The sequence below is a fragment of the Epinephelus moara genome, chromosome 24, assembly GCF_006386435.1.
Source record: "Epinephelus moara isolate mb chromosome 24, YSFRI_EMoa_1.0, whole genome shotgun sequence".
In the NCBI taxonomy this organism is placed as follows: Eukaryota; Metazoa; Chordata; class Actinopteri; order Perciformes; family Serranidae; genus Epinephelus; species Epinephelus moara.
This window is the reverse complement of record NC_065529.1, coordinates 21,107,479-21,117,967: the sequence shown is the minus strand read 5'-3', so window position 1 is coordinate 21,117,967 and position 10,489 is coordinate 21,107,479. Positions and strand designations below refer to the sequence as shown.

The 10,489-nt window shown below is 40.4% G+C and overlaps 1 protein-coding gene across 1 annotated transcript; it reads right to left on the bottom strand.

Annotated features, from left to right (window-relative positions):
* Window positions 1–1,690: 1,690 nt before the first annotated feature.
* On the bottom strand, window positions 1,691–8,938 carry LOC126385411 (interferon-induced GTP-binding protein Mx-like). Its single transcript, XM_050037109.1, has 12 exons — window positions 8,652–8,938; window positions 7,559–7,696; window positions 7,307–7,461; window positions 6,245–6,383; window positions 5,932–6,130; window positions 5,758–5,836; window positions 5,444–5,566; window positions 5,193–5,334; window positions 4,801–4,959; window positions 4,619–4,695; window positions 4,280–4,543; window positions 1,691–2,742 (listed from the first exon to the last, which is right to left on the bottom strand). Exons 1-12 carry the CDS (start codon window positions 8,836–8,838, stop codon window positions 2,479–2,481), a joined length of 1,926 nt encoding a protein of 641 aa, XP_049893066.1. The 5' UTR covers window positions 8,839–8,938; the 3' UTR covers window positions 1,691–2,478.
* Window positions 8,939–10,489: the final 1,551 nt, after the last annotated feature.

Here is a 10,489-nt window from a genome sequence, read left to right as displayed (position 1 = left end):
TCTGGCCACATGAAGCCAGGCATTGTCCTGCACCAGGAGAAGCCCAGGGCCCACTGCACCAGCTTAAGGTCTGACAGTCGCTCTAAGGATTTCATCCTGGTACCTAACAGCAGTCAGGGTACCGTTGGCTATGACATGGAGGTCTGTGTGACCCTCCAAGGATATGCTTCGACAGACCATCACTGACCCACCACCAAACCTGTCATTCTGGATGATGTAACAAGCAGCATAACGTTCACCACGGTGCCTCCAGACTCTTTCACGCCTGTCACAGGTGCTCAGTGTGAACCTGCTCTCATCTGTGAAGAGAATTAGGCGTCTGTGGCAGACCTGTCAATTCTGGTGTTCTCTGGCCAACGCCAATTCAGCTGCATGGTGCTGGGCTGTGAGCACAGGTCCCACTAGAGGACGTCAGGCCCTCATGCCACCCTCATGGAGTCTGTTTCTTACAGTTTGGTCAGAAATATGCACACCAGTAGCCTGCTAGAGGTCATTTTGTAGGGCTATGGCAGACTATCCTCCATGAACCACACGTATGGATGTGCCATCCTGGAGGACTACCTGTGCAACCTGATTGGGCTGCAGGTACCACCTCATGCTACCAGTAGTGACAAGGACACTGGCAGAACACAAAACTAGACAAGACCATTAAAACCATTCCCTTTTTAGGGGTTGTCTTGTTTTCGCCTCTCTGCATCTGTTGTCACTTTCATTTTTATTGTATTTTATTACTTTTTATTTACATACTTCTATTTCATACTCTTATTCCTACTTGTATAATTCTCTATTCTTTACATCAGAGCGATTGTAGTGAATCACTATTTCCCCTTGGGGATCAATAAAGTATTTCTGGTTCGGAAATACTGAGCAGCTTATAAACATAAGAGTGAAAAACGAGAAGATGTTTACAAAAGTAAAAGACAAGAAATGTCACCAATAAATCTCGGGGATAAGTTTTATTCCCTGTTTACGTATTATTTATCTATTTATTAACTTATGTATTTATCTAATCATTTATTTATTGTAATGACAAAAGGAATGCTTGCTGCTGTGTTTATCCACTACACCTTGATGTAGGTTCAGTTGTGAAGGAGTACTACAAACGGAGTGACACTCCCTGATGGAGTGGGAGTGGGTAGATTCCAGTTCTGGAAACCAGTACCACTACAAACAGGCAACAAAACCAACAAGGGATCGGCAATAAACAGGCAGCAGGTACAGCAGCTCGTAACAGCTTTAACAAACTAGCAAAGAGTGTGTGGAAAAGGGCCGGTTATAAACTGCAGGGCTGATCAGGGGAAGTGGATACAGGTGAGAGAGTAGGCGGGGGAATCAGGTGAGTGCAGTAATGATGGGGGAAAACTGAGCATGTGTACAGATGAGTGGGGCAGTCAGGTGACGGGACAAGGAGGTTAGTTATTGCGATATGCTCAGCACTTACAACCTTAATATTTTAAGTGAGACTTATGTATGTTCGCTTCAAAGCCAGACTCTCAACCTGAGGCTTAGTAGTGAAAATGTAAAAATGTAACTTAATGTTTTTATAGAGGCATTTAACGAATGTGTTTCTTTCACACCGTATACGCAACAAAGAATAATATATAGCGAGAAAACTGTATAGTTATGCCGCCGCTTGCTCACAGAACATCAGATGATGGGGTGCACATTCAAACACACAGGATCCAGGAAGCCGTTTTAACATTTTATTGCTTGAACAGTTCTATGCTTCTGTCTGTTAACTTCAAATAATACATACAGGATTAACAAAGGAAAACATTTTAAAGTCCATCGCACATACATCAGTCTTCTATTTGTTTGACCTGGCATGTTTGGAGGAAAAAGAGAGTCAAGAGTGCAGGTGGTGTGGAGACCAAATATTACGTTGATGTCTCTCAACGTTCTGTGTTGTTAAGTCTTGTTAAATAAAGATCTTATGAGGAAACTAGTTAGACCTGCACCTTTCCTTTTGTGACGAACAACATGTCAGTGAAGCTGAATATGTTAATTATGTGCTCAGAGCATAGACTGTATAAAAATAGGCTCAGAGCAAACATGTCCGCCACAGACTGACTGAGAGGCAGCTTTTGTGGGTTCATGCATGATGCTGTCTTCAAACAACCAAAAACAAAATTCGACTACTTAACAAAACAAACAACAAACATGCTCTTTTTTGCTCCTTCACTGTATATACTGTATACATATGTGGCATGCCATTCAGGAAATAAGAATACTGAATGAAAAAGTGAGAATATCGAGTAAATGTCTAGAATAATTTATGAAACATGAGCTAAATTAATGGAAAGGCTCAAAAAAGTTAACGAGACATTGATTTAAAATCTAATAATACACCAAGAGCTGCTTTTTTTAAACTTTAACTAAGAGGAATGGCTATGTCAAAAACATAAAAATCTTCAAAAGAAATTTAAAGAATATAATAAATCAGCAACTTCTTCTTCCAGGAGTCTGGTTTTAAGGTTTTCACTGTGGCTGTGTTGTGTTGAAGTTGTATATGTTCATACTGAAGTCAGTCAGCAGTATGCGAGCCTTTGACAGGCGCTTGAGGCGATTCTGAAGGTTTTTTCTCTTGTTTTTTGTGCCAGAGTCCTCTAGAAGCAGGGACTCTGTTTTCTCCTTGTCCTGAAGCATCTGCAGCATCTCCCGCCGCAGCTGGACAGCAGACTCCTGCAACATCTGGTAGCGGATCACCAGCGGGATCTGGTCAGCCAGACGCTGGCCGGCAATCTGTGGTTTGGAAAGGAGAGAGAGCTGTAACACAAAGCTACTATCTGTATCTGTCTGTGTCACAAAAGTATCTTTATTCATATCTGTGTTCAGATTATACCATAAATGGATGTGGTTTTTGCTGGAACTTTGCTTTATTTTCTGTATTCAGTTGTTTTCTACTGCCATTTAAACTCCTCATTCATATATCTACACGTTTAGCTGCCAACAAAAAACTGGTTTAACCTAGAGTTGCTCCGATACCAATGCCAATTTCGCAAATGCCTCGGATACTGCCTTAAATGCGGGATCCGGTATCAGGGAGTGCGCAAGTCTATGCACTGATCCAATATCACATCATTTATTTATATACTTTAAAGTAGTTTTACACCTGCATAAAATGGCAGTTTTCCCAGAAATCAATTCTTCTTTGCTGCCCTAAAACAGCAGTCTACACAGCAAGTCCATCTGTGCAACCACTGGCAACCACTGTTTAAGAGCGGCGAAGAAGAACTGATATCTAGTAGATGGTGTAACGTTAGCCGTAAGCAAAATGTGAATGTAGCGTCACTCTGTTAAGTTTTAATCCTGGGAACCTAGCGGACTGGTCCTGATGGCCTAAGGTGTCTAGAGGGTCCATAGTGAGGAAGCAAGTCAGAGATGTGCTTAAACCTTAAACCATTTATTGATTTATAGACAAGGAACAATAGTTTGAAGTCTTGAGACACTGATAGAGATCTGAGAACTGGTGTAATATGCTCAGCTTTGTCTGGAGTTGCCAAAAAAAAAAGAAAGAAAGGTAGGACACTGGTGTGCAGTCGGAGTTTGTCCAGATTAAAAATCAATATTTTTTTTCCTATTTTAATAAGGTATCTAAAATATTTGTGATGTATTGAATGCCGTGAGGCACAAAAATAACAGCCCAACACCTGCCAGAAAAAATGTTAGCATTTTACATTCCTGCAAACCACAGATTTTTTTCATTTGCACATCATAAGTAGCGGCTACGTTGAAAACTTCAACATGCTTCAACAACGCTGTGGTTAACATGTGTTTAGGTTTAGGCACAAACATCACTTGGCTATGGTTAGAAAAGATCATCTTTTAGCTTAATATACTGGTCTTGGAGAAACAATCCCTGCTGGGAAAGTAGCAAATCTGGGGGGAAAAACAATCGCTTTTTGTGCCAGTATATCAGCAGGAAACGCAGAGATGTCTCATTAATAAACAACTGCTTTCTGTGGCGCTGGAAAAACAGTAACAGTTCCCTGAAAACAAACACACAATTGGGGGCTAAAAAGCCACTGAAAACACAGCAATGACTCGCTAAGAATTAGTCTGCAGCTTGGCAGGCATCTTGCCCATGTGTTACGCCATCCATCATCCCCTCCACCTCCAAATAACAAAGTCAGCTCATATACTATGTCACTTTAGAAGCACTGACATGATACAATGTGCAAATGTAACATTGTCATGGTTTGCAGAAACGTACAATGCCAACGCTTTCTTCTGGTGACGGGGCTGGAAATAAAATGCACAGTGTGTAAATTACACTTACTTGGTAATAGGATTTAAGGTGTTTAATCATCTCTTTCAGGGTGGCCCCGCTGTTATTATTGCTCACAGCGCTGCTGGTGCTTGTCTTCACTGGTGTACCATTAAAGACAGTCAAGCAAAGCTGTTCCTCTTCCCTCTTCCGCTTCCCTAACTTCTTGCTGTATGTGCCATCCTGAGTGTAAATAATCAGCTCCATCTTAAACTGAGTCCGCAGCATGGACTCTGCGGCAGTCTCCTTCTCCTGTGTGATTTCTTCGATCTTCATCTGAAGGACAAAAAAAACTTGTCAGTAAATAGTGCAGTCATATGTGTATAGTAGCAATGGGCAATGAAATGATACCTTAGCTGTTTGGATGAGGTAAGGGAATCCAACAAGGCTGCTCTGTGCCAACCCAAACAGCTCTTTCTTCACAATTTCTAAAAAAGAAAATACAAATCACACAAAACAAAATTTAATAATAACTTGAAGGTCTAATGTATTCAGATGTCATTCAGTCAGTGCAGTATCATGATCAGACATACCTGCTACTTCCTTGAGTTTCTGGATCGCAGGCCCTTCCAGCTGTTTGATCTGCTCCTTGACCATTCCCTCAAAGGTCTTGTAGTTGATGAACCCCGGCAGTTCTCGTCCACGGTACTTTCGTTCAAACTGAGCCACCTCTTTCTCAATATTCCAGTTGACTGCAATAGAAATGAATGTGTGAAAGCAAAAGTATAAAGAAGATCAACACTTAGTTAGTGCAGCAGTCTGGAGCAAAACTTGCATTTTTCACAGTGAGAAGGGGAAAAAACAACAACAACAACAACAACAACAATATTTTACTACCTTGCTGAATAGTTTACAGTTTTGTAGTATGGAAACCACAGCAAAGACAGCAAAAGAGGTGTAATGATCACATTGCTAATGGACTTACAATTGACTCCAGAGCGCTCTATGATGTCTTTCCATGCCGCAAACTCTTTTCTAAGACTGGCAAAGATGTTGACCCTGCCTCCAAACTGGAGTTCCTCCCCTGTGGTGAGGCTGATGGCATCCTGAGTAAACGCTGACACTCTCTGAAATATAACAGGTACAAAAAAAATAAATTAAAAAAAGAGCAGGTTGTTTTCAGACGCTCAAATCGAGGAGATGCAGTGGTCTGTAGGCATCAGCTGGTAAACTCACATCAATGAGGTAACCCAGTCTCTCAGTGGCGTCACATGGGGGTCCATTGCCATATCTCTCCAGCTCTGCCTGAGTCTGCTCCAGTTTCTTTGCTATCTGCTCTTCCAGTTGAGGCAGAGATTGCTGCAAAATAAGAAGAAAATAAGAAAATCCAGGCAGAGGGCAGAGTCTCCGCAGATAAACACACCACAACACACTTCTAGTGGGTCATAAGTGATGGTTGAGAGGGATTGCTTCTGTATGACTCTATACATTGTTTTCAAGGAAAATCCCGCACAGAATACCTTTAAGGTGAAACACTATGGAGTATTCACCTTTATGTGATGCACCAGCTCAAGGGTGAGTCTTTCCGCCAGCTGAGGAACAGTGGCATGGCCTTCATCGTAGAGAATCCTATAGCAAAAACAAAACATTACTGAGTAAACACCTAACAGCCTTTCAAACTGCAAATCACTGTTTGCATAATCACCTAAAAGGAATGAACTTACTGGAAATACGCATTATCTTTGAAGAAGGCTTTCTCTCTTTCTAATGCTTCAGTAAGAGACACCTTCTCTGTGATCTCCTGCTGACCTCTGCACCTGACGATCATGTAGCCCTTCTTCAGGTGGATGACTTCATTATGGACAACTTTAACCACCGTCTCTTCTGTGCCTTTGTCCACCAGGTCGGGCTTAGTCAAGATACCTGAAAGAGAGTCCACTTTGAACTACAACAGCACAAAAGTATTAAAGTATTTAAGTATTTATTTTGAGTTACCAAAGATCCTGGTGACCTTTCATAAAAATCCAAACTATTTACCCAGAGTCCTCTCTCCATCAGGATCCACCTCCTGTGCCATCTTCAAAGCTTCTGTGGTTGCTATGTCCACGTTACATGGAACCACCACCAAGCTGATGGTTTCTTGTTTTCTGATGAATTTATGGATCAGGGCCTTTATCTGAGAGTAGTGATTCATATTATATCAAGTATAAATACAAAGTTATGAACTTTATAACTATTAAAGCACCCTTGTGTTTAGGACTGTTATTAGTTGTTGTTATTATGATGAATCAAGAACAAATACATCATAACAAGACTAAAAATCTATAGCCACGCCCAGTGAGGTTGTATTAAAGACAGAAATGCTCTCCTCTTATCTATCTAACAGAACAGAATGCTTTTTTGTCATTACACATAGTGCAATAAAATTAAAATGCCACATCTGATCAGTGCAAATTTACATACCCATACACACACCCACTTAAGAAGCAACATATAAAATCATATAAAAACCTATAAAATCACAGATCCACTAAAAAACACTTAATAAATAATTATAGTTATAAAAAATGGGCACTGTGGCAGAACATTGCACCTATTAGCTAATGTGAGGTGGTTCAGCTTGGGAGCATTCACAGTTCTAATGGCCCAGGGGAAGAAGCTGTTTTTGAGTCTATTAGTCCGGCTTTTGAGGCTTGCATAGCACCTTCCAGAGGGCAGCGGTGACATTTCCAGTTGTGTACTGTCATGGCGGCACACATGGAAGCAGCAGCTTTTGTCTCTCTGTTACAGTGCTTTTTTCTGGCTCTTTTGATTGTGTGTGCAGTTTATGGAGTGAGTGCTGAATCGTGTTGCCAAGCGAGATACGTCTAACAGATCTCAAGTAGTTAAAATCAATCAAGTATCATCTCCCCCTCTAGCTTGTCATATGGGAGTTCCACATGGCAGCATTTTGAGCCCTCTATTTTTTCTCTTTTATATCAATAGCCTTCCGAACGTGTGCAAATATTCTAATTGTTTACTATATGCCGAATTTTTCTTTCTGATCCACACCCTGACTTCTTCACTGTGTTTTGGGGACACTTAACGAGCATACTGTACCTGGTCTCCAATGTTCTCTGGTTGTCCCTGTACAGCCACCCTGGCGATGCCGGGCAGGTCAATGAGTGTCAGGTCTGGAACATCAGGAGAGGCAATGTCCAGGGTGATGAGGTCACTACTGATCCCCGACCCCTTCCCAGCAATTTTATTCTGGGCTGAACAGAGAGAGGACAAAGGATGGGTGTGCTTCCTTTAACCTCCTCCAACACTTGGCCTTCTGTTAGTGACATTTAAAAGTGCCATAAACTGTACCTGCTCTAATCTTTTTCTCCACATGTGCAGGGTCATCAATCTCTTCCGTATAGTTCTGGTAGCTTATCTTCCCGCACCACTTCTCTCCTTCTTTCTCTCTCTTCATCTTCAGTTCAAGAGGACATCTTGTCACAATGCCTGAATTACAAAAGAGTGAAAAGAGAAAGGAAGCTGGGAACCAGTGTACTTGATTACATGAACAGAAGCAGCAAGATATCTCAGATATCACAGATATCACTTCAAACAAAAAGCTGGATGTCTCATTAAAATGTCTAAGCAACATCTTAAAGTTTGTGTCAAAGGGACAATTTAAATTAAATTAAAGTAAAAAAGCTGGCATATGCATTACATGACAGTCGTATGAATGCCATTTATAATCTCCTTAATTCTATACTGTGTGAAAATATACCTGCAAATTATAAGGTCTAAAAAAAAAGATTATTGCTTGGGCCATTAAATAATTACTGTAACTCCAGGCAGCAGGTAATGTTTTTATTATCCTCTGTGTTTATCTCTTCAAATTATTTTTGGTGGACAGTTGCCATTGGCGAATGAACAGGATTTCACAACAATGCCAAACAGTTTTTATAAGTTCTTATGATATATTTGCACAGGTATGCCATTATTCGTTTGTTTGCATTCGCCACTATGCTCATGATTTCATACGACACACCATCAAATCAATGTGTGATAAACAACAACTGTTTTTCCCTCTTTTGTTTTCTGGATTTAAGGAAATAACTGATGTTGGGAAATCAGTTTTTTTTTTTTTTTAGCTTGACTGTGTTTTTAATGACCTTAATGAGACTTTGATTATCCTGTGCAAGTTATGTGAGAGTTTGTAAAAGGATGTTTTGATATAGTTTGCCACCGTTAAACATGATCCCCAGTGATTTCACTTACATTTTTTGGTTTCTTCATTTACCCTGGAGGCATGCAAGAACACAGGTGAAGTATTTTTTTTAAAGCTCTGATGGTGTTTTTTCCTCGTGGCGTACTTGCTGCCTGGCACTTTTTAATGGAGCCTACAAATTGGTATGGTCATGCAGGTTTTGAGATTTACATAGTAAGTGTCTCAGTGACTCCAACTTACCACTTCCTCTTGGCAGAGCCACCCCTGACAGCGCCTCCAACACGGAGCTCTTCCCGGAGCTCTGGTCTCCTATCACGGCGATAGCAGGCAGCGCCAGGTCCTTCTCTACACCCAGGGAGCGAAGACGGTCGATGAGGTCGATGCAGGGACGCACCTTCTCCTCATACTGTTGGTTCAGAGTGGCCATGATGATGATAACTTCTTGTCTCCTGTAAAAAATGGAAATAAAAAGTACCTATAATTACTGCTCCTGTCACAGCGTCTACTGCACAATGGCAGCTATTTAGCCTATAAACTCAATGTGCAGGATGCAAATAGCACCGCCCACGAGAAACAAAACTTAAATTAAGTTTCGTTTCTAAAACAAAACTTAAATTAAGTTTTGTTTCCCTGTCTTTAATTTCTCTCGCTGTGTTTTGGTAAGGTGCGGTCTATGTACGTTATTTCATGAATAAACCACTTCCTCTTGTGTCAAATGTTTTGGTTTGGAGCTTTTGTGCATAAACCTACACCCAGCTCTGGGTCAGTACCTGACGTCCCTACTGAAAATGCAATTTACACACTTTTTCTAACGTCAAACACATAACAATCCCTACCATAACTGACTACTTAAAAATTAATTAATTAATTAATTTAAAAAAAATTATATCGGGTCTGATAAGCCATAAAAATGTAAGTCACACTAGGCAAAACTAACACAAAAAACAGTCACCACTTTCTATCTTTACCTTATAGATACTGTATGTTGACTATTGTATTCATGTTGATCCAGTATCCATAAAATAAATAATTTTTGTGTGTTCATTAATAGTTAGACAATAAATAATCAGTCTCCCTTCATTATAAACCATCAATGTTAATAAGTTATTAATTAAGTGCTTTTATCGATCAGTTAACAGTTACTAATAAGTTGTTCAGAGATGGATATTGATCCAGATGCTGCAGAGCAGCTGACCTAATTTCCCAGAAGGTCAGAGGTCATACAGTCCATTGAAGGAGTCAACATGATGAACTAAAGAGCTAAAGAGACAGAGCAGCTGCCCTGCAGACATAACCTGGAAACCCAAAAGTTGTTCAAATCAAAGTTTTAAAACTGATTTACAAAGCAATGTTAAATTATTTATTTGCCTCTGATGAGGCCATGACAACATGCAAACCCTTTATAAGTGGTGACGCATTAGAAAGTCATATATTCAACTCACTTTTTCCCATGACTGTGAGCTGTGATTGTTGAATGTTCAAACACGTGTTCAGTTGCACCTGTAATGCCTAAATAACAGTATGAGGAACAGAGTAATTATATGGAGGTGAGTAATGTAGCTCCATCAGTAGGGCTTTGAATCTGTTCTAACTATATGTGATTCAATGACCAAATCAAAGACAACAAGGGCGTAAACATCCAGGTATTTTTGTTTATTATAGTATATACCAACTTTTCAAAAGGCATCGTAACATCCTGTTAAAGGTGTAGTGATTATTTACCATCTCCTCAGTGATGGTCCTAGTCTAAAATTAGGACTGTGAAATTAACCTCCTGAGACCCAAACTGTTGTTTGGTATGCATTTTTAATTTCTACAGCTATTTGGGATAAATAGGACCTGGGGCCTGTTTCACAAAACCAGGATAAGGGATTAAGCCGGGATATCTTGGTTATCCTGGATCAACTTATCCTTGATCCAGTTTCACAAAAGCAGGATAGGGGGAAGTGGGATATGTTTTGACATAAGTTACCATGGAGATTTATTCTGTGGAGCTAGCCTGCTCCAGACCAGGCTAAGTTCCAGGATCTATTTAATCTCATCCCTTATCTCAGTCAGCAGTCACCACAAACGGAAAC

Coding starts and splice junctions, on each gene's coding strand:
- LOC126385411 (XM_050037109.1), bottom strand. CDS start 8,838: ATGGCCACTCTGAACCAACAGTATGAGGAGAAGGTGCGTCCCTGCATC. Junction 7,697..8,651: donor GGCTCTGCCAAGAGGAAGTG/GTAAGTTGGAGT, acceptor TTTGTAATTCAG/GCATTGTGACAAGATGTCCT. Junction 6,131..6,244: donor TGATGGAGAGAGGACTCTGG/GTAAATAGTTTG, acceptor ACTCTCTTTCAG/GTATCTTGACTAAGCCCGAC.